The 24,126-nt window shown below is 39.9% G+C and overlaps 1 protein-coding gene across 3 annotated transcripts in view; it reads right to left on the reverse strand.

Annotated features, from left to right (window-relative positions):
• The window catches only part of USP34 (ubiquitin specific peptidase 34), a 272,897-nt gene that overhangs the window by 106,043 nt on the left and 142,728 nt on the right, over window positions 1-24,126 (reverse strand). For all 3 annotated transcript variants that reach the window (XM_048842772.2, XM_048842773.2, XM_048842771.2), the window contains 12 exons: window positions 22,863-22,963; window positions 21,498-21,707; window positions 20,713-20,838; window positions 18,647-18,769; window positions 18,437-18,520; window positions 17,917-18,003; window positions 14,281-14,481; window positions 13,295-13,377; window positions 12,433-12,473; window positions 10,608-10,732; window positions 9,532-9,684; window positions 9,235-9,339 (listed from right to left, as the gene is read on the reverse strand). In XM_048842772.2, coding sequence (XP_048698729.1) covers window positions 9,235-9,339; window positions 9,532-9,684; window positions 10,608-10,732; window positions 12,433-12,473; window positions 13,295-13,377; window positions 14,281-14,481; window positions 17,917-18,003; window positions 18,437-18,520; window positions 18,647-18,769; window positions 20,713-20,838; window positions 21,498-21,707; window positions 22,863-22,963 — 1,439 coding nt within the window. The remainder of the gene's footprint in view (window positions 1-9,234; window positions 9,340-9,531; window positions 9,685-10,607; window positions 10,733-12,432; window positions 12,474-13,294; window positions 13,378-14,280; window positions 14,482-17,916; window positions 18,004-18,436; window positions 18,521-18,646; window positions 18,770-20,712; window positions 20,839-21,497; window positions 21,708-22,862; window positions 22,964-24,126) is intronic.

A 24,126-nucleotide genomic window follows, 5' to 3' on the forward strand; every position in this document is an offset into this window, starting at 1 on the left:
GTGATGAATGCAACCGGAGACCCATTTGGATAATCTTGGAGACGATATCGAGGAGCCTTTGGATCTTTTCACTAAGGAGAGGAAGAGCTTAGGAGACTTTCTGAAGTCCTTAGCCCCGTCTAAGTAAAATGTTTAACATCTCATGTGAAAAATCGCCTCCCTGCTGTCACAATGTGTGCTCAGGAAAAAAAATGGAGGATGGATTTATTGATTCAAATGAAAGGCAGAGGCCACTTCAGGGAGAAAGCTGAGATACGATCTCAGTATTACTTTGTAATAAGTAAGTCTTTTAAAAACACAGTGAAGGGTGGGTGTGCCATCAGGGCTGCTATTTCTCCTACGCTTCTAGCTGAGGTGATGGCAATCAAAAATGTTGTCTTCATGGACAGGTGTAAGAGTTTGCTTGGACCAGTTCTATTGCCCATAGGCATAACAGACAATCTAAGCAGGGTCTCGTGAAAAGGGTCCTTGCTGACAATGGCCTGAAACTGCTCTTTTTGCACTTCTGGTAAATGTAGAGAGAATGCCCTGAGTTTCCCATAATTCATAAAATCAAATTTGGCCATGACCGCTTGATAATTCGTGACTCTGAACAGTAAAGTCACTGACTAATATGTCTTCCTCCCAAAGAGAGCCATCTTTTCCAATCTCAATCATATGGGTTGACTTACTATGATATTGTTTGCCCCATGTATTGACCAAGTCTATTTCAATCAAGTTGAGCTGAGGGTGTTGAAAGAAGTAGGCTGCCTCTTTGGGAGGGATGTAATATTTCTTGTCAGCTCTCTTGCACATCAGTGCAATGGAGGGTGGTGTCTGTCAGATGACTTTGGCCGGATTTAGAATCGCCTTGTTAATGGGGGGCGCGATTTTGGATGAGGAAGAAGCATGTAGATGATCCACCAGCTTGTGATGAGTATCTGCCACCTGCTGTTGTGGAATTTGCAGCTCATCCACCACCCTCTTAGTGAAGATCAGAAGGTTACTCACCTTGTGTAGTAACTGAGGTTCTTCAAGATGGTTGTCCCTGTGGCTGCTCCACTTTGGGTGTCTTGGTGCCCTGCGCTTGTAATCAGATATTTGAGATAGCAGTGCCCGGTTGGGCCACACACACTCCGTACCCGTCTCATGCCGTTCTGAGCCGTTACATAGCAGTGTGCAGCCAACCACCCCCAAGTTCCTTCTCTACTTCAGAGAATCGATGTGAAACTCCAAAGTAGAGGGGAGAAGAGAGGGTAGTGGAACACCCACAGGGACAACCATCTTGAAAACCTCAGTTACTGAACAAGATGAGTAAGCTCTTCTTCGAGGAGTTTCCCTGTGGGTGCTCCACTCTAGGTGACTGTTGAGCAGTGCCCCTCAGTGGAGGGGAGGGGGTTTGGAGTTGGTCTATTGACTGTGGAAAACACTAAGTCCAAACTGAACAGCTGCTGCTGATTGTTGTTCTAAAGCATAGTGTTTAGTGAAAGCATGGGCTGATGCCCAGATAGCTGCTCTACAAATGTCAATGATAGGTACATTACTGAGAAAGGCCACTGATGTTGCTAACGCTCTGGTGTAGTGTGTGCAAACTCCCGGCGGAGGTTGTTGATTGTTGTTTTGGTAACCCAAATGGATACATCCATATATCCATTTGGATAGTCTCTGTTTTGAGATGGTTTGGCCCCTCAAGAATTCTGTTATAGAAAAGAATAGTCTAGGTGATTTTCTGAAGGTTTTTGTTCTTGCTGTATAGCAAGCTAATGCTATAAGAAGTGTAGCATATGGAGTGAGGCCTCCCTCTCATCAGCATGTGGCTTCAGGAAAAATATAGGTAAGTAGATGAGTTGATTTTAATGAAAAGGGGAGGCGACCTTGGGTATGAATTAAGGATAAAGTAATCCTACAGCCACATCCTAAAAGAATGCAGAAGGTGGGTGTGCCATTAGGGCACCTAATTCTCCCACCCGTCTTGCGGACATGATGGCAATGAGGAAAGTGCATTGATAAGTGTAACAAAGAGCAAGTTGCAAGGGATTCTAACAGTTTTTCCATGAGATGGCGCAGAACAAGGTTGAGGTCCCACATGGGTGTAGGGTTTCTTAGTGTGGAATAAGTCTTTTCTATGCCTTTAAGGAAGCGTTTGATCTTCAAGTGAGCAAATATAGTGACTCTGTCCACCTTGTCATGGAAGGAGATCATGGCAGCCAAATGTACTCTGATGGAGCTTGTGGTTAGCCTCAATTTTTTAAGTCCCAATATATAGTTGAAATTCTCAGTAGGGGGGCCAACAATGGACAGAGCTATCTGTCCTGGCACCAGGTACAGAATTGTTTCCAGTTATGGATATGTGTCTTTCTTCTGCATAGTCTCCGATTGTTCAGTAATATATCTTTCACTTCCTCAAAACAGTCCTTCTTGACCCTTGTCAGCCATGGAATAACCAGGCCTTGAGGTGGAGTACCGCGAGGTTGGGGTGACGGATGCGTCCCACAACTTGCGATAGAAGGTAAGACACTAAGGGAAGGGTTTGAGGGAATTTCACTGCCATGGTGCAGATATGGGAACCACATTTGTTTGGGCCATGTGGGTGCAATGAGAATGACCTCAGATTTGTCCTGCGCGATCTTTTGAATTGCTCTGCTTAGGACTGAAGTCAGGAAAAATACATATATCCGTGGCACCTTCCACTTTAGGAGGACAGCGTCACCTAGAGAGTGGTGTCACAATCTGGCCTGGGAGCAATATCGTGGACACTTGGAGTTCTGAGCTGTTCTAGATAGATCTATGGTGGGGAACCCCCACAGTATGAATATGGATTTGAGAATTCCAGGATCCATCTCCCACATATGGGTTTGTGAAAAATCCCTGCTTAGTAGGTTCACTGCTGTATTCTGATATCCTGGCAGATAGGATGCCGATATCTCTGTGCTGTTGGTGATGCACAAATTCCAAAGGCGTATTGTCTCCGTACACAGGGAGTATAATCATGCTCCCTCTTGGCGATTTATATAGAACATGCATGCCATATTGTCCGTGAGGATCTTGATGACATTGTTCTTGATTAAAGGAAGAAAGCGCTTGCATACATTTCAGACTGCCCTTTGCTCCAGTAAGTCTATGTGCAGGTTGGACTCTGCTGGAGACCAGAGGCCTTAGATTGTATTGGTGTATAGATGTGCCCCCAACCTACTAGGGAAGCGTCTATTGTGAATGTCATGGTTGGAGCTTTTTGTTGGAAAGGAACTCCTGAGCAGACGTTCTGTGGTTGTGTCCACCATATTAGCAAGTCTTTTACCCAGTGTGGCATTGTGAGGTGTCTGTTGAGAGAATGTCTGTGCTGTATATACATTTGTTTGAAGCCAGGCCTGAAAGCATCTCATGTAGAGCCTGGCATGTTGTACAACAAAAGTTGTTGCTGACATATGCCCCAGGAGTTGTAAGCATGTTCTGGCAGATGTGTGTGGGCTGTCCATCACCGTTGAAACAATGTGAGACAATTGAGGTACGCTCCTGTGAATTCCAACTTTTGGACAGGAATGAGTGTGGACTTTTGTACATTTATTTGCAATCCTAGGTCCATGAACAGGGTTGTGGTACTCTGGCGTTTATTCCTTTTTGCTGTGTTAGTGCCCTTATCAGGCAGTCGTCTAAGTATGGAAATATCACTCCTTGTCTGTAGAGGTGAGCTGCAATGGCAGCAAGAAGCTTGGAAAAAACTCTTGGGGCCATGGAAAGACCAAAGGGTAGTACTCTGTACTGGAAATGCTGTTTCCCTAGGGTGAACATTGTGTTCTCATGAATTTGTTGAGTTTTCGTAAATCCAGGATGGGTCTCCACCTACCAGTCTTTTTCGGAGTTAGAAAGTAATGGGAATAAAAACCTCTCCCCCTGTGTTGTGACGGTACGGGTTCCACAGCACCCAATTGTACAAGGTGGTTTATTTCCTGTTGTAACAGGTGCTCATGAGAAGGGTCCTTGAAGAGGGATGGGGAAGGGGAGCGGGTAAATGGGATAGAAATAAAGGGGATGAAGTAGCCCTTCTGAATAATCTCTAAAACCCATTTGTCTGCCGTGATGGTGGTCCAGACTGGGTAGTATGGTGACAGACAGTCTCCGAATGGGCAAGGGTTTCTGGTTCTGGAATCAGAGACTGGAGGTTTCATGCCCTCGACCACATCTTCAAAATTATTGTCTGGAGGTTGATGGTTGAGACATCACAGGTTGAACTTGGTTCTGTCGACGTCCGTTCTGTTTTAGTTTATGCCGTTGGTCGTACTGTCTTTGTGACTGGGAATATGGCGTGGGTCGGAATCTCTGATTGTAGAACCCATTCTGTTTCTTTTTGTTTGCAGGTACGTAAATGCCAAGGGTTTTCACACTCACCCATGAGTCCTTCAGGGTGTGTAGCGAGACATCGGTTTTGTCTGCAAATAATTTCTGTCCTTCAAAGGGTAAGTCCTCAACCGTGGCCTGGACCTTCCTTGGGAATCCGGAGAGATGGAGCCAGGATGCACAGCACATGACAACTGATGTGGCAATGGATCATGCTGCCATGTCTGGAGGGCTGTCCTGGCGACGAGAGACCCTTCAGAAATGTTTGCTTTGTACTGTTTCTTTTTTGTCATGTGGGACGTTTTCATTAAAGGCTGACATCTTGGAGAACAGATTGTGTATATATTTTGCCAGCACGGCCGCATAGTTTGGTGCAGGGTGTGTGAATAAAAATTCAGCTCCTTTTGCTGACACAATACTTTTTGTTAGACCTCTTACACGAGGGTGATGAAGTAGTTGGAGTCTGTCAGATGATTTTCGCAGGCTCCATATTAGCATCATTTACCTGCAGGGCTATCTTTGCTGTTGGGGATGCCTGGAGTATGTCAGTGAGCTTACGTTGGGCTTCTGCTAGTTGTGCCAATGAAATGTCTAGGGATTCAGCAACCCTTTGGAAGAGGTGCTGAAAGGATTTGAAATCATCCCCCGTAGTAGGGGGTGATGCCATTATGTTTTCGTCTGGCAACGAAGATGAGATGTGAGCAGGCGGCGAAGTGTTCTGTTCAGCTGTGCGCTCAAGTTCCTCAGCATCTTCCTCTTGTGTTTCAGAGGGTGCCAGACAGCAGGTGAAGGGGAATCGGCTGTTCTGGACATCGGTGGGCTAGCTGGACTGCGGTTCTGGGTCCTAGACATTGCCCATGGATCCCAGTATGACCAGTTAGTTGGGAACAGTATAAGGGTGGTGCCCATAGGTGACCATATCATCCTCGTATATCTGTAGGTGGTTGTTGACAAAATGGTCCTGGCTTTGGTAAGGAATGATGAGTATATATTACTGCATCATCCTCTTCTTCCTTGTCACTGGAGATGGGGGAGCTGATCTGCAGGGAGTAGTCAGCTGGCTAGGTAGGGATCTGGATGGGGTACCCTTGGTGCCAATTAGAGGAGATTCAGGTGCTGAAGCCACTACCAGGTCCGCATGTCTTATGAACTCCTGTGGTATCGTGAGGCTCGGTGCCAGGGATGGCATTGTGGACAGCACGGGAGCATGAGTTGAAGCAGCTGGTGCCAAGGATTTAGAGCTGTGTGGCACAGGTACCATTGTACCACTCGGTATTGAGATCTTCTTTGGCTCTGTGCGTGCTGAGCTGGAAGGTTTCTCTTTGCTATATGAACCTCCATTACAGTGTGCCCACACAGGGTCTTTAGCTCTTTGGGAACACTGAGTGCCGGAGGTTCCCAGTGCCTCGTGGTCTGATGCTCTCGGTACCGGGGCAGATTTTTCCATTGGAGATGACTTTTGTTTAGGCGATTCTCAGTGCAGAGATGTCTGTGACTGCTTTTTGGTAGCCCTTCTAGGAGTAGGCTCCTTGGCAGCTGAAGTTGAAGCAGAGACCCTGTCAGAGGCTGCCATTGGCAACTGTTGGCCAGGGGGTGACCTGGACTCAGAGTCAGAGGCTGGTCTGAGGGATTTCTCCATCTTGAGGAACTTCTGTTGGAGATCCCTGGCTTTTCTTGCCCTAGCTGTCAATTTTCTGCAGCGTGGGCACTTTTGAGTAACGTGTGTCTTGCCATGGCAGCGGACACACTGAGCCTGGCCGTCAGAAACCGGTATGGATAGTCTGCAAGCCAGGCAGCGTTTAAAACCAGGTGCGCTGGGCATGCTTGAGGGAACGGTCTCTTAAGAGAAAAAAAAACAGGGGTAAACCCTGTTGAGGTAAAGGCTGTATGCCTGCTGAGGAGGCAAGGGTAGATAGGGAAGATAAAGGAAAAACTTTTTTTTTAATTTAAGAAATTAAAGTAAGTCAATAGATATGGAAACTAACTACAACTAAGCTAACCTATCACTATAAACGAACTACTATAAATCTTATCTGAGGTAAGAGAGGGCGCTGCTGATTTCTCTGACTCAATCCAAAGGTGGTAGAGAAGGAACTGGGGGACGGTTGGCTGCACACCGCTATGTAACCACTCAGACCGGCGCAAGACGGCTACGGCCCAACCAGGCACCGTTACCACAAATCTCCGATCATTCTTTACCCCCCCCTTTAAAAAAAAAACAAAACATTAAAAGTCTGAACTACTACTACCACCGAAGAGGGGAGGTCCCCCCTGAAAAGAGTGGGAAGCAGGATATAGAGGTTCTTTTCTTTCTCTTTTTTTATTCCAATGGGATAAACGGAAACTCTAACTATTAAGGGAAATAAAAGAACTATAAGCAACTACTACTTATGGTAATGACGCAGAGAATGAAGAGACAACTGCTCACTCAGTTTGAGGCCAAAGGTTGTCGAGAAGGAACTTTGGGTGGTTCACCTGCACAGAGCTAGATAGCCTTGATGCAACCTCTCGAGGGAGAGGACATGTGTGGGCCGAATGAACACTTTTACCCAAAATCTCTGATTAGAGGCGCAGGGGCGCAGATACACCTATAGTGGAGCACCCAGAGGGACATTACTAGAAGAACCGAAAGTTCTGAGTCAGAATGCTTCTCCACATATTGTACAGGAGGTGACAACCCCTCTTCCTGAATAGTAAAAGTCATAAGCAGTCAGTGACCCAGCAGACCTAGATACCAAAGTGAGTCTGGAGGTTGCAAGGAAGGCTCATCTGGTACCATGAGGTCTTTACAGTACTGGAACTCCTGAGATACCAGGCCACAACAGAGCTTGGTACAGCAACCGAGGTTGTTCCTGATGCCGTTGTCAGAGGCGCTGGTGTCAGTACCAAGGGAACTGTGGATTCCAACGAGGCCGCTCTCTTGGTAGCAGTAGTGGTTTTTGACTCTGTGTCCTTTACCACCGAGGTACAGGACTTAGATGAAGACTTAGAGTGCTTCACAGTACCTGAGTATTCAGAGCCTCATAATATGCCTCTTGGGGCCTGAGGTCTCCAGTGACCTAAATCTCTTTGAGGAGGAACTCTCTATTCTGATCCTCTTATCCCACTCCAGTCTTTGAGTGGGAAGCTCTCTGTATTGCTGGAGCGGTTATTGGTACCTCACTTGTGCAGAGTACCAGAGACCAGGTCTTGACGCTGCCTTCCTCTTGAAAGATCTTGGGGACCATGCTGTTGTCAGAGCACTAACAGAAACAGAAGGTCCTTGTACAGGGGGGTTCTCTGTACCAAGGTCCAAAGCCAGTCTTAAGGCTTGCGCCATCATTAAAAATCTATACCTAATTTCCCTGTTTTTACAGGATCTTCCCTTAAAAGAAGTGCAAATCTTGCACTTCCTGAGGATATGAGTCTCCCAAGCAACATATACAGTGAATGTCTGTCACTGACTGGAATAGCCTCTCAATAGGAGAAGCACCTTTTAAAACCTGGGGAGCCCAGCATCTCAGATAGAAGAAAAAAGCCTTCTGGACCCTTCACAATAGGAGAAAATAGAAAAGTGTGTGTGTGTGTATATTTATTTATTTATGAAAAAGAAAAACAGGAACAACAGTTCCAACAACTATAAGGTACTAATATTCTACAACTACTAAATAACTAACAGTATCTATAATTATAAAGAGAAAACAGGCACACACTAAACTCCATCTCTGGCTGAAAGCGTCTGAGAAGAAACCAAGGGCAGTTCACTCGCACAGTCCTATTTAGCCTCAGTACTGGGCACAAGGATGTATACAGTGCATGTGCTGGCCAAACAGGCGCTGCTACCAAAAACCTACAACCAGAGGTGCAGGGCGCACACGTACCTGAAGTAGGGCACCCACAGGGACACTACTTGAAGAATTCGCAATTTCAGTAACCTACTGTACAAAGAAAAATGTACAGCCATCTAAATGTCATTTTTCAATAAATGCGCATATACCAACAATGTTATATTTTGAAAGTGATATTTATTTTTTCAGTCCCCAGAAACGACAACAATATTATCTATATTCTGTAAAAATTATGAGCAAAGGATCATAGAATAGAAAAGACCAATTTTAAGGGAAGTTTTCAAATTGCTTGCTCTCACTTAGGGCATGTCTACACTTATCTCCGGAGCGATCAATCCAGCGGGGGTTGATTTATCGCGTCTAGTGAAGACACAATAAATCGACCACCAAGCACTCTCCTGTCGACTCTGGTACTCCACTGGAGCAAGAAGCGTATGCGGAGTCGATGGGGGAGTGTCAACAGTCGACCTACCACAGTGAAGACACCGCAGTAAGTAGCTCTAAGTACGTCGACTTCAGCTACGCTATTTTTGTAGTTGAAGTTGTGTAACTTAGACCAACTTAGCTTGCCTCCCCATCCCAAGTGTAGACCAGGCCTTAGTCAGGTGCTGAAAGGGAGTAAGGAGTTCCCTGCATGTACGACCTGCAAAAAGCCTCAGCAAAATAGCAACCCAGCTAACTAAGATGCTCTCTATGAGTATGCAAGTTCTCCAAAAAGATCTCTATGTACACAAATTAGTCTTGTATAAATGTCAGTATTCATGAGGGAGTTTGGGGTTTTATCTTTTTATTTATGTAAGAAACACTAGACAAAGTTATTTGATGGAAATATATTGTAGCGGCTCTACATTACTTTTTAAATAAATATCTATAATGTTGGCTGTAATGTTATACATTTATTTAAAATAGCACAATTTTCAGTTTAATTCAGGAGCAAAAATTTCATCAAATGCAAGTTACCACACAATATTCTATTACTGGATTTGGAGTTACATTGACTTTGGCTGAACTTAAAATACTCATAATAATCAATCTCACAAAACCAAAAGAAAACAAAGACCCATTTTAATGAATGTAAATTAACTGTACCTACCTGACTGGCATCTTTTACATGTATGTTATCAATCAGTTTGCACAGCAACCAAAAATATTCCTTACAACCAGATCGTAACACTGGCTCCTCTTCATAATCCTCTATCTGTGAAAAGAAACGCCTTTTTATTCACAAATCTGCCTGACAAAAAACTTGCTTAACTTAAACTGTGATAAAACAAGATGATAAATCCATTAACTGCTATAGGACTTATTATTTTTTACTTAAATGAGAATGATGGAAAGCAGTTGCAATTCATCTTTAACATAAAGCTGGAATGAAAAATTAAATTCTTACCCGGACAGGTTTCAATGCCTGAGCATCAGGAAGAAATTTTAATAATGTTGATGCAGCCAGTAGCAGAAAGGATCGATTAATTGAGTCTCCCCCATCCAAACCACAGAGAGATAATTTGTACAGACCATTACAGGACTCATGGCGAACTGCAGTCTTCAAGAAAAAAAATTTCATATAAAATCAAATTGTTAAAATAATACTGCATATGCTATTTCCTTTTTCACTTTTGTCTAATATATGTACATACATAACAGTTCTCCAAACACTATTAGACAACTTAGGCAGAGTATATTTCTATGGAAGTATCTTTTATAAAGTGTGGAGGCGTCCAAACTATCTAAAAACTACAAACTAACTACTAAAACTACAAGAACTATTTACACTAAAATTGTCAGAAAAAAACACTAAGAGAAGGATTGCCAAACAATGAGGGGTTCCAACAACCATCAAGGGAGGTAAGAAGGAACTGAGGGGAGCAGGTCGGCTGGGCCCTTTATAACAACACTATGAGCATGCGACACCAGAGGGTGCTGGAGCCAACCCTAAAGATACCACAAAGGGAAAAAATTCTGGCAGCTGTGCCGGGGTGCACACACACACCTACATTGGAGTGGACAAGTGCAAGCACTTGAAGAAGAGCAGGAGTTTATAATGGAAACTGATTAACTGTACACCTTTAACTGTATATGTTGCAACTGGCACTTGCTATATTTTGACTAAAAAAAAGAAAGGTTGAACAGTCTTTTTTAAAAAAACAACAAGGAGTCCGGTGGCACCTTAAAGACTAACAGATTTATCTGACCATAAGCTTTCGTGGGTAAAAACCTCACTTTGAGTTTTTACCCACGAAAGTTTATGCTCAAATAAATCTGTTAGTCTTTAAGGTGCCACCGGACTCCTTGTTGTTTTTGTGGATACAGACTAACACAGCTACCCCATGAGTCTTTTTTAAGTAATAGCATCAGTACGCAACACACTCCTCTGAATTCTGATGGAGTAACATCAAAAGACACTAGGGCTGGATTTTGTCCATATGAATTATTAACTAATATGCAATGATCTTTCCATTATCTTACCTCTGGAATAAGAAGGGTAAGTTTCTTTAGCCAATCTTGTAAATGATCACTATCTGCCAGGCTGGATTTCACCAAAGAACAGCAGTGGGCCCAACTCACCAAGAGCCACATTGAATAATGAGTAACTAAAGGGATAAGAGGTGGAATAAAGTCACCATGTAATTTCTACATTAAAAAGCTTTTTGGGTTGAACAGTCACAAAGGACAAAAGCATATAACATCTCTCTCTCACTTGTGATACTGAGTGACAAAGGACCCTCATTTTGGCATTTAGGATGCCACCAAAGCTGAAGTAATATATCCATTTGGTTACTAAATGTTGATTCTCTTTCTTAATTACACTATACTAATGAGACATCATTCTGAGGCACAATTCCTTCCCTGCTTCCTCACTGCTCAAGAGGTGGGAGGTAATTTGCTGATAGACCATATCAGCACTAAATTATGGCACTCCCTGAACCAGCTCAGCTTTCCCTACTCCTCTCTTCCCACCAGCTAAGGGCCAATTTCTGGCAGGTGACACACACAGGATGTCAGAATTCTGGCTCCAAAATCTACAGATACACCACTCTCAGGCCCTTGGTGACAGGATACAGAGGAGGAGTCCAGAACAAGGCCTAAGGCTAAGGGGAGATGCCTGTGTATTTGTGAACATACAAGCTGTAACTTGACAATGGCTCCTATACAAAGAATTCTCACAGGAATAATCTTAGGGAGGTATGGGGGGATTGCTGGTGGAGTCAAAGACTGCTGCCAGTCAAAATACAGGTGAATATTCATGTCACTTTTACAGTCTTAATGTGAACCTATTTGGAAGGCAACAATTCCCTCAAGCAGCTCTCTCAGGCAGGACTCTTCTGTAGACTGAGCCTCGGGTTGAAACTTTGTACTTGTCTAAAAGAAGCTCCAGGGGAGATTTGTGGTGCAAATACTATCTGCCTTGCTCTGGGGATGTGAATCCCCACCTAGGGCAAAGCAGCTCCAGTGACACAAGGGAACACACAGAATCATAGAATATCAGGGTTGGAAGGGATCTCAGGAAGTCATCTAGTCCAACCCCTTGCTCAAACCAGGACCAATCCCCAACTAAATCATCCCAGCCAGGGCTTTGTCAAGCATGACCTTAAAAACCTCAAAGGAAGGAGATTCCATCACCTCCCTAGGTAACCCATTCCAGCGCTTCACCACCCTCCCTCCTAGTGAAAAAGTTTTTCCTAATATCCAACCCAAACCTCCCCCACTGCAACTTGAGACCATTACTCCTTGTTCTGTCATCTGAGAACAGTCTAGAGCCATCCTCTTTGGAACCCCCTTTCAGGTAGTTGAAAGCAGCTATCAAATTCCCCCCTCATTCTTCTCTTCTGCAGACTAAACAATCCCAGTTCCCTCAGCCTCTCCTCATAAGTCAAGGTTCCAGTTCCCTAATCATTTTTGTTGCCCTCCGCTGGATGCTTTCCAATTTTTTCACATCCTTCTTGTAGTGTGGGGCCCAAAACTGGACACAGTACTCCAGATGAGGCCTCGCCAATGTCCCTCAATCTGCTGGCAATGCCCCTTCTTACACAGCCCAAAATGCCACTGGCCTTCTTGGCAACAAGGGCACACTGTTGACTCATATCCAGCTTCTTGTCCACTGTAACCCCTAGGTCCTTTTCTGCAGAACTGCTGCCTAACCATTCGGTCCCTAGTCTGTAGCGGTGCATGGGATTCTTCCGTCCTTTCAACTGCATTAGCTGGGATGAATCAAACCCATGGTCTGTAATAGTTGTATGATATTTTTGCTATGATCAATTAATAAAAATTAACTATTTTCTACAGCACTAACCTTCATGTCTTGACCTGTGATCAGACTGAGCTTTCAACACCCTGTGCAGGAAGAAAATCAAACCAATTAAATGTTACTACAGAACAAAATAAATATATTATACCTGAAAATGTAAGAACTGAAAATGTACTTTTCTCATATTCACTTAAAATATATTCTTCCTCTCATAAAGTATAATTTTAAAAGTAATTTTACTCTCAGATGTGACTATAATGGCATTATAGGATTCCATGTTTATTGTCACTCAATAGCTTCCACATAAATTCATTTCAGTTTATAAATAAGACAGTTTTTCTAACTATTGGGCCTGAAAACTCAAGCTGGAATCAAAAAGTAAAGGTGCTTTTCTTTCTGGTGCTACCACATATTACCAACAATTGTAAGTTTTTTGATACAACCTTATACAACAAATACAGAAGGTACATCTAAATAAGCCAAAACAATAAGTGTCAAAATGTAGTCCTCAGGTGGCATCGTACGTAAGTGTACACACACATTATCAACACCAAATAGCGAATGGGCACAGGAAAAGGACACATAGCGTTCAAGCAAATTTATTTTAATCTTTTCTCCTTCATACTGTCCTGTAATCAAGACCTGTAACAGCTGCAGAGAGTGCACAGAAGTGGCTCTGGGAGGCGAGATGGTTCATGAAAGGATCATACTGTGGTCCATCATGTGAAATAAGTTTGAGAACCACTTGCCTAAATTAATGAGAGGAACTATACAACCATAGTTTAGTTTATGTTTCATACCCTTTATTCATTTCTGACCTTTGAAAAACCATAGATTTAAGTTTAAAGCTATCATGAAAATGCATACATTTTTTAAACCTTACTACATAAATAAAAAGTTATTGTACCTAGGCGCCAAGTTGTCATACGTATAAGCAACTGACATAAGTCGCTGAATCAAACTTGTTCCCTGGACAAGTACAAGGAATACCTTTAAAAATTGAAGTTAAAAGAAAAAAGTTAATATAACCATGGGGTTAGATTATACTCATTATGTCAATTTTAAAACAAACCAAAAACTGCACGGGTGAGTGACTATACAAGACACACTGGCAGTAAACACACAGTTTTGCATTGTAATTCTCACTTATAGCAGGACCAAAATCCCTATCTTCCAACAGTTCACTGTTTTTAACATTATTAATATGTTGTCCCCTTTAGCATGTAAAATATAATATGAAAACCAAGCTTAAAAAAAGGTTACTGTTGGGGGTGGAAGAATAATAGGGACTTAACAGGTAGGTTCTAGCACTGTTCAACACCAGGTGTGATGGGCCATCTTCCAAAGCAGGAATTGATGGAGGAAACAAAACATAAAAACAATGAGGAGTACGGTGGCGCCTTAACAACTAATAGATTTATTTGGGCATAAGCTTTCGTGGGTAAAGAACCCACTTCTTCAGATGCATGGATCACGAAAGCTTAGGCCCAAATAAGTCTGTTAATCTTTAAGGTGCCAGCAGAATCCTTATAGTTTTCGTGGATACAGACTAACTCGGCTACCCCTCTGATACTTGAAACAAAACATAAAAAGTAATCATCAGAAACATTCAGAAATACCCATTTACTCTGTGTCTTTGGGACATTCTGCACATAAACTTGAAAGTCTAGCTTTTTTAAAACTGCACATCTTTAATCTAATTTTAGTTAATTATGTTATTTCCTGATATGTCGTTTAGATTCATTTTTTAATAATTGTTTTTCAATACGCTATTTCCTCATTTGATTAAAAAGTAATAATATTTTTCACTTCACATCCCCCTTTGATTGATAAAAGAAAACATCTCCCCTACAGCATGTGGGTATTTGTATGTATATATAGTTTGTTTCTTACCTCTGTGAGACGAGGTATATGAAGGCCCTTTACATGATCTCCTGCCGTCTTCCTTGATTTCCCTGGCCAAGTTCTTTTCCTGTGACTCTCTGCTACACCAGACCAGGCAAAGACATCATGATAAGCTAAATCCAAATCTGAGGGGTCTACTGCAAACTGGCATATCAACTTCAGCAAGCAAGCAAGACAGTCTAGCTGCCACTGTGGATAAGAAGAAAATGCAATTTTCCTTTTTCACAAATTCTAGTAATTCTTTGTCTATTCTGGAACTTGAAACACAAAACGAAAATGTCCTACAAAGCTAACAACTAAAGCACTAATTGGCAAGAGCTAACAAGACTTGTACTAGACATTACAGAAACTGGGGCTGGTATTAAAATCTTTTATTTCTTACGAAGAGAGTATTTTCAAGAACTAGTCCAAATTACAGGTACAGTTACGAGATGATATGATATTCTGTGCAGAAGATTCAGTTTTACAGCCTACAGCATTTTAGGCACTTACATTTAACTCAGAAAGCAATATTTAACATGGCTTGTTACTCTTTTAAATTAAACAATTACTTATGTAGAGACAAACTACATTAAAAATACCATTTTGTATTGTAGTATCATCACAAAGAGATGAAAACTTCTGATTCACTCAGTAATTTCTGATTTTTTGTTCCTCCTATTTCCTTCTGGGACTCTGATCTCCAAGATCTCACATGTACTATTACTCCTGCATGTACATTTGCCCAGCACAACCAGCAGGAGTTGTACGATACAAGTGAAACTAACACAATCATAGGCCCAGATCGTACAAACAGATACACTAGCATAGCTCTCTATACCCATTCAGAATCCCACTGAATCTATAAGACTTTGCACACGTGCAGGAGTCTACACTAGAATATTTATTTGAAGGATCAGTGCCTTAGTTGCAATTTGCCACTCCTCCCCTTGCAAACCTAAATGCAAGATCAACTAAGGCACTAATAGACTCTTCGGCTTATGCTGGGAATGGAGAGAAATACACAGCATCTCCCTTCTCCTCACACTGCTCCAGAGAGAAAAGGAGTACTTGTGGCACCTTAGAGACTAACCAATTGATTTGAGCATGAGCTTTCATGAGCTACAGCTCACTGCTGTAGCTCACGAAAGCTCATGCTCAAATCAATTGGTTAGTCTCTAAGGTGCCACAAGTACTCCTTTTCTTTTTGCGAATACAGACTAACACGGCTGTTACTCTGAAACCTGCTCCAGAGAGAGCACCAACAGATGCGAAGCATCATGAGAGAGTTAGAGAAGTGTATATCACAAGTATTTATACAGATTCGAAAGAGAAAAAAACTGAAAAAACAAAGCTCAAAAATATTCTCCTTCCATAAAAAATAAAGCTACTTTTTTTAAGTGTGAGATACTTTAAATATCCTAAACACTGAAACATACACAAGCCATGACACTTTATATTTACAACATGACAAAATGCTCACACTGAAAACAAACAGATAAAACAAACTCAGTCTAACAAACACAGACTGAAAAGAAATCCAAACTGCAAAGTAATAACCAACATAAGGAGAGTTTATCTCACATTAATGGATAGATGAATAGTGATGATAAGATACAGAATTTCATAGAATCATACAACTAGAAGGGAATTCAAGAGGTAACTCTAGCCCAGTCCCCTGCAGTCAAGGCAGGACTGAGCATTATCTTATCTCTAAAGGCGTTTAACCTATTCTTAAAAACCTCCCGTGACAGAGATTCCACAATCTCCCAAGACAATTTATCCCAATGCTTAACTACCCTGAAACTTCGGAATTTTTTCCTAATATCCAACCTAAACCTCCCTTGCTGCAATTTAAGCCCATTGGTTCCTGCCCTATCCTCAGAGGTTAAAAAGAACAATTTTTCTCCCTCCTCCTTGTAACAATCTTTTATGTACTTGAAAACTGTTATCATGTCCACCCTTCAGTCTTCTCTTCTCCAGACTAAACAAACTCAATTTTTTTCAGACTTCCCTCATGGGGCAGCTTGGTATCATCTGCAAACTTTGTAAGTGTACTCTCTATCCATTATTTAAATCACTAGTGAAGATACTGAACAGAACTGGAAGCAGGAGTGATCCCTGCAGTACCCCATGCAAAATGTCCTTCCAGCTTGACTGTGAATCACTGATAACTGTGCTCTGGGAACGGTTTTCCAACCAGTTATGCGCCCATCTTATAGTGGATAGATGAACAGGGAATTGTATTTCCCTAATTTGTTTATGAGAAGATCATGCAAGACAGTATCAAAAGCCCTAAAGTCAAAATAGACAGCATCTACTGCTTCCTCTCTATCCACAAGGCTTGTTACTCTGTCAAAGAAAGCTATTAGGTTGGTTTGACATGATTTGTTCTTGACAAATCCATGCTGATTGTTACTTATCACCTTATTAACTTCTAGGTGTTTGCAAATTGATTGCTTAATTATTTGCTTCATTATCTTTCCAGGTACTGAAGTTAAACTGATTGGCCTATTATTCCCCAAGGTTGTACTTATTCCCCTTTTTATAGATTGGCTCTATATTTGCCCTTTTACAGCCGTCTGGAATCTCTACCATCTTCCATGAGTTTTCAAAGATAATCATTAATGGCTCAGACATCTCCTCAGTCTGCACCTTGAGTATTCTTGGATGTATTTCATCAGGCCCTGATGATTTGAAGACATCTAATTTGTCTAAGTAATTTTTAACTTGTTCTTTCCCTATTTTAGTCTCAGATCCTACCTCATTTTCTCTGGCATTCACTATGTTAGACATCCAATCACTACTAAACTTTCTAGTGAAAATGGAAACAAAATGAAATGAATGAACAAAATATATTAAATGGACTAACACCAGTGTGCACTGTTAGGGAATTTCCTTATAAACCCCTTGACTGTAGTGGTAGTGATTTCTCTCAGTGCCAACAATGGGTTATGTACCAAGAAATAAACACAATACTGCTTTAAAGTAAGATTGAGAAGTACAGGTTTCCCCTTGAAACCACTGATCAACCCCCCTTTTAAATATACTTTTGTTTTCCAATATTCTGACCATGTTATTGCAAACTTAAGCTCTGATCCCATAGTCAGGTCTGTGCAGATGCAAAGCTCCGCATGTATGAATCCAGAAACTAGTTTTCAATCTGGGCGTTAGGGGGGGGTGTATTATTTTTTAGTTCTACAAACCAGCACATTTTTTCTTAGGACTACAGAAAAAAATAATAAATAAAATAACATACAGAAAAGATATAAAAGTGTGGTCACAAAATAGCAAAAAGTCAGAATGATAAAAATAGTAATGTTTTTAAAAGGGAGATTAAAACTGCAATTATTCCAACAATTTACATTTCCCAAAAAAAGAATACTACATTGTACAATTAGTGTTTATTGGCATCAATTTAGCAGCTGGTTTGTATCCATTACAGATGGAAGCACTCAATAAACAACTTTCAATACACAATAATTGGCTTATCAGCAATACTTTTCATTGTTCATTTTATACTGTTCATTTCTTCTCTTTTTTCTACAGAAAAGGTGCAAGTAAATATAAAAAAGGCTGCTAGCAATGGAAGCACTCAAATGGGATAACTATCTTATAGCTGGTAAACACTGACTTGTCACCTACCACAGTCCATGGTTCCTGCTCTTTAGGCTCTAGAATTCCCGAATTAAAAATTTCTAACAATTGTTGAAGCCCTCCAGCAGCAACAAACTGTAAGTAAATTACGATAATGTAAGAAAAATCAGGTACATAATGTTTTTAAAACTCCTTGTCTAAGTTACAAGATACACAATTAAAATCAGAAATAAAACACTGATAAATTATGCTGTTACTTATTTTTTTAAGGACATGAGAAAAATTTGCATAAAAATATAATAAACTGAGAGGCGTGACTTTTGGCAAAAAACACTGAAATTAGATAAGAATTTTATTTTTCATTAATCATTTAGGCCCAGGAACTGGGATTTCCTGACAGTGTCCTAATGCAAAAAGTATTATGCGCTAATGATATGAGCTTGAAATCGAGAGACTCCAAGGAGTGAAACAAAATATTAAAATCTTATACTAACTTAAAAGAACTTTCATTTTATGTCATTTTGAAAAATCTACACTACATATTACAAAATACTTAAGTAAATCAAACCTTGCAGCTCCAGGTGTTTTTACTATTTTCTATTTGATCTTCACTCGAATCATCTGAGTCTGGATAAAGGTCACTATAACTTCCCTGAGGATAAACAGAAAAATAAATTACTGTATCAATACTAGAATTTAAAGTAATAAACATTTCACCCATAAGAATTTAGAAACAAAAACATTTATTTTTCTACTACATAAGAAGAAGTTATATTACCGTAGACTCTCGCCTTATTCTTCTGTTAGGCTTGCCCAAAGCTTCAATGATTTCAAGTGCATACAAAAGTTTATGGGCACTTTTTATTCGCAGGAGATCCTTCCAACTAAATCCATCATTACCCTTAAAAAAAGTTAAGAAAATTAAATCCAATGTTGGCCTGACCATAGAGGCAAAAGTAATTGCATTTTTGAAGAGACAATGGCAAGTAATTTGAAGAGACAATGGCAAAACAGATCCTAGTTCAAGCTTGCACAGTTACAAAATCTATCATAATATCTAAACAACAATTTAAGTTCTATTTTTAAAGTATTTTAAACATGTGTACATTGGGATTATATGACAGCTTTCCCTCTCCCTGCCTTCACTAAATCTTGGGAGAACCTCTGCAGGTCCATTTATAAATTTGTGAAGGGTATGATGACTGCTGGTTAGCACAGCAGAGAATGGATAACCTATTCTTTTCTACCCACCCTTCCTCCCGGTCTCTTCAACACGTATTCAATATGCTAGATTCCTGAGTTTCAAAACATGATTGTTACATTAAAAGACCATCAAAAAGGCAAACAGGAAAGCAGAATCAGACCCCACTACTTAATCCAACCTAATCAAAGAATAAAATAATCTGTCCAATTAATTTTATCCAGGGAAAATCAAACATTTTGACCCCTGCAGCCAGCTTCTCTCTTTGCCGTTAACATCTACTTACTTGCTGACACGAAGAGTTACAAGAGGATTGCTGGCAAAGTAAGGAAATTCTTCCATTTAGCCAAATACATTTTTGCTGGCAAAAATCCCAGTAGTTTTGCCTCTTACAATTCTTTCATTTAAATTTGTTTTGTTCTTAGTGTTTTATTTTCCTCAGGTACATTCAATCACAATTAAAGAGTGATCTTCCAGAACTCTTATTCACAATTTCCTCAGTCAGCTACAATTAGGGGGGACCCTCACATACCTGAACTTTTTACTGCCCATTAACAGGTACTGAAATGATAACCCAACATTTTATTTTCATTAGCAATCATCTCTGAAACATCAGAAAACATGTTACTTTATACACACTCAACTGTGTACGTACATGTGGTTGGTTCATACTGGAAAGTTGCTTAAAATTCACACATTTGCTCTTTTTACATTAAAAATGCTCAGAAGTACTTCAGAATTCAAGATACTTATTCAAGATAATTATCCCAACAACATTTACCCCCAAAAAAGTATAACTGAAATTGAATCATATGTTACCCAACATCCTCCATATTGTTTTAACAAAATATAAAATTCTAAATTCTCTCCCATTCAAAATTATTACAAAAAAATTCACACCTCAATTAATGCCAGTTTTAAATTTAACCTAATCTAAGCACATCCAGAACAGTGGGTGGTTGCTTGCTATTGTATTTTATAATTATGCAAAGCTGGAGTGGGGGATTTAAAACAAGGCACCTGGAAGGCAAATAATACTGTAAGATTCAGTTTTAAAGCCACATAAAATTTGGAGGCTAGAGTTCAAGAATATTGCTTTAGGATCAAGTATATCTGAGGTTATTTACTTCTAAAATGAAACCCACAGAATTCTTGAAAAAAAAGTAATAAATTGCTTCAACCTGCTTTGTACAACTCAAGATGTATGAGATTTAATTTCAACATGAACCAGTAAAGTCACCAGAGATAACATTCACTAATCATTTAACTTATTTAATTCTTATTAAATAAAACCCATTACCTTTAAAGACACAAATCAGGAAACTAAATTAGAAAAGCTACAGGCTTCTTTTGATTTTTATTTCAACAAAGTAAGAGAAGAATAAGTGAAAATGTCCCTTCTTTATTTATTTTCTCACTATACCCAAGACAAAGCCAGAGAATATATATGTCTCTATGACCTGTCCTGATTTATTATTATTGAAACTGTTCTGCCTTTCATTCAAGACAATGTCCCCCTTGCAGAAATTGGTTATTTTTTACTTAACTCTGTTGGATCAATCATCATTCAATTTGGGGTAAACTGTAAAAAGTCTAACTGAATTGCAGATTATATACATTTAAAACAAACACTGTTGGCTGACCTGTTCATCTGAAATATTTTGGAATGCCTGTAACATGTTAGGACATGTAGGTAGAAGCATTAACAGTTCCCAGACACGTCTGGACAGGTTTTCTGCATGAAGGTGGAGTTCTTCACATCTTGCACTCTAACATACACAAAAAAATCTATTACTATTCATAGTTTCTTAAGAAAAGCAACCTCACTGACATTTTAGGGTTTGAAGTTTATTTATTTATTAATATTTTAAACAAAAGCAATTCATTCTCAAATTAAAGTTTATTAAATAAATCTATAAATACAGCATGATAGTTCAGGTCTCACTGAAACAGAAGAAAATTAAGTTACTTTATGCACTACAGTATAAAGACATGCACAAAGATTCAGTGTAAATAAATCCCGGATTTAAATACACAACTATTGATTCCAATAAATTCCCAATGTAAATCCCATTGGTTTATATGGACTTATACGAGAGATGAATATGAGTCACTGAGTTGTACAATATATCTTTAAAAATATGTTTTCAAGCCAAATCCCCTTACTAACCACCATACATGTTTTCAGTAGTACATATCCTTTCCAGAGCAATACATTTTTTATAGTAACTAGTAAATAATATAATACCATTTTGATTATAAAAAGCTTATATATTTATATCTATAGATACAACATTAAATATACAGATAGAAATATTAGATGTATATGATGTTTTGATACCATGGTCAGGGGCCATCAGAAGTAACAGATCAGACAGAAATTAAACTAGACATATTCAGTCATCCTAATCAAAGATCACTAAATTACCTCACTATCTTCCATAGCCATTTCACCAGAAGGAGGTTTAAAAGATGCAAGCATCTCTAACAAATCAAAAAGGGTGGTAAGATGAGGTTCTTGCAAAAGTAAAAGCATTGGAATGTTGTCCTTCTGAGGAGGAGGTAGGCAAGATGCTGGAAGCTGAACACCTTCACCTTTACGCTCCCTCCGTGGTGCACCCAAGGATACAAACACCATCTAGAAACAAGGGGGGAGGCCGGGTGGAGGAGATAGAAAGAGACTATTTTAACAACACAACTACAATGGCCATTTTTTAAACCAGAGACATCTCATAAATAAGAATAGAATTAAGAACCTGGTTTTGGACGATACATTAATATCTTCACTGTTGATCCTTTATCTAACTATGTTTCAACAGAATGTCACAATTCAAAAATGATATACATTGGGCAGCACTGGAGATTTACTTTGATTTCGCCTGACACGGTAAGTACGAAAGGTGGAAGCAGCAGAGTGATTAATTAAAAAGTAATTAATTCAAATGTATGCTAAACTTAGGAGTCAGATCCTCTAAAGTTGCCTTTTTCTTTGACAGGGAGGAGTGACAAAGGGAAGGGTTGTGCAAGGTCGAGTCCTCCAATCTGCAGTGGTTGTAAGGTTAATCCTCCTTCCTGCAAAGTAGACATGTCCTATCTTTCTTAGGCACTGGGGCTGGATTCACACTCTAAGGAAGCTTGCTCATGTCCTGGGCAGTAGGCTGATCTGGGCTGCAAGCCTTGATAGGCCTTATAATAAATGACGATGTGACAGGGATTCTGGACTTTTGAGAGTTGGTTTACAGGATGTTTTGGATTTCAGCATCAAAAGGGAGAAAGGAGACTCTTGACAGCTTCAATGGCTGTTGCCCTCCCTCTTTTCCCTGCTCTCATGTCAAAATGCTTTGAGGCACTATCCTGTTCATAAAATCAAACAGTTGTGACCATTTGGCCAAAATCTTAGTGTTTGATGTTATTTTCACCAGCCCCTGCTTTTCTCTACAAAAGATAAATGGTTCCAAATTTTACTTTGATCCTTCAGCACGTACTACTTCACATTTACTAATACACTCAGAATGTGCCTTTTTAAACAATGACTACTTTTTACAACAGTAAGGAAATAGAGCAGCAGAATGTAAATGTATGTTAATAGGAACTAACTGTAATTTTATTTTGGGTGTAAAGGGGATTTATGCTATACAGCAGAAAACAATATAATGGTTTTAGAAAACAGTCAGATGTTGCCAAAGTGAATTTTACATTTTACCACCTAATACACTTACTGGTCATCACATGACAAAAGCAGAATGCCAAATGATCTTTTTATCTTTAAGTCTTATCTTTACACTGATAATACCTGCATATCCTTAAAGCCCAATTCATGAAGTGTTTTTTCATCATAATCAGTTGTTAGTTCGTGCCCAGATGAAATCATTCTCACAGGTCCCATGAGACCACCTACAATAAAGCACAACATAATGAATTTCTGGAATTTCACTGACTACTTAAAAAGCATAATTTTTAAAAGTAAAATGAATATTAACATTGATACTGCATCTGCTGAAAATTTTTAGAAAAACAGCTCCCTGGTAACTCTCAGGGCCTGACCCAAAGGCACCTGAAGTCAATGGGAATCTTTCCACTGACTTCATTGACCTCTGAATCAGGTCCTTAAATATTTCCTTAGCAGTATGATTCAATTATATCTTGTAATAAAAAAGGCACAGGGAAAAAAATCTGTCTTGTAGGGAGGAAAGAGAGATAATGGATAAATTCCACATTGAAAGAACTATCATTAAATTCTTCCAGAGCTGGAAAATTATTCTATAAGCATTTATTTTAAATACTGATAGTTTTACTAAGTTTGAATGCCACAGGAATTATCTTCTAATTGCCCCTAAAGTGTGTACTGTTAAATCACTATAAAGCACTATAATCTTCTAAATGAAGGCTCTAGGTCTGAAGGATCCAAAAAGGTTCACATCTATCTGCTGTTAAGACTGGAAGGAACGCAGGTGGCAGAGGGAACCATTCCTTCCCTTTTGTAGCCTTGCTTTGTTACACATGGGAACACAGAATGGAAGAACTGGAGGGGCAGGTGAGAGCTTTAACACATGCTGCTATAAGGAGAAGGTTTCACTTTCCAAGCTGCATTGGTCAGTGCAGCCCCTGACTGGGAACATAATGAGGCCACCCGAAGGAAAACCAGCAAACAGTGTAACCAAGCTTAGAGCCTATCTACCTCCAACTTTCCACAATGAATAGTTTGTCTCACTGTTATATGCTGCTTAACATATATTTTGTTCATAATTTCCTCTTCAATCTCTCTAGTAAAATTTACTTATAATTAAGTCAATGTGAACTGGAGGTGACATCTGTTTGTGAACACCAGAAAAAATCTGACTTCTGACCTTACAGCAGGCAGAAGCTGGAGTGAAATAATGGCTTAGGCTCTGTCAAAAGCAAAGACCCTGCCAGTGGAATAGCTATCTAAACAGTGATGAAACGGAGCTGGCAAAGGTCACAGAGTACTGAAAGTGCCAAATGGTGTGGCAAGGCACCAGTCACAGTCATAAACAGAGCAAATTAAAAAGAAAGCAAAAGTGAAGAGGAGGTTACTC

This window comes from Caretta caretta, chromosome 3, assembly GCF_965140235.1.
Source record: "Caretta caretta isolate rCarCar2 chromosome 3, rCarCar1.hap1, whole genome shotgun sequence".
Lineage (NCBI taxonomy): Eukaryota > Metazoa > Chordata > Testudines > Cheloniidae > Caretta > Caretta caretta.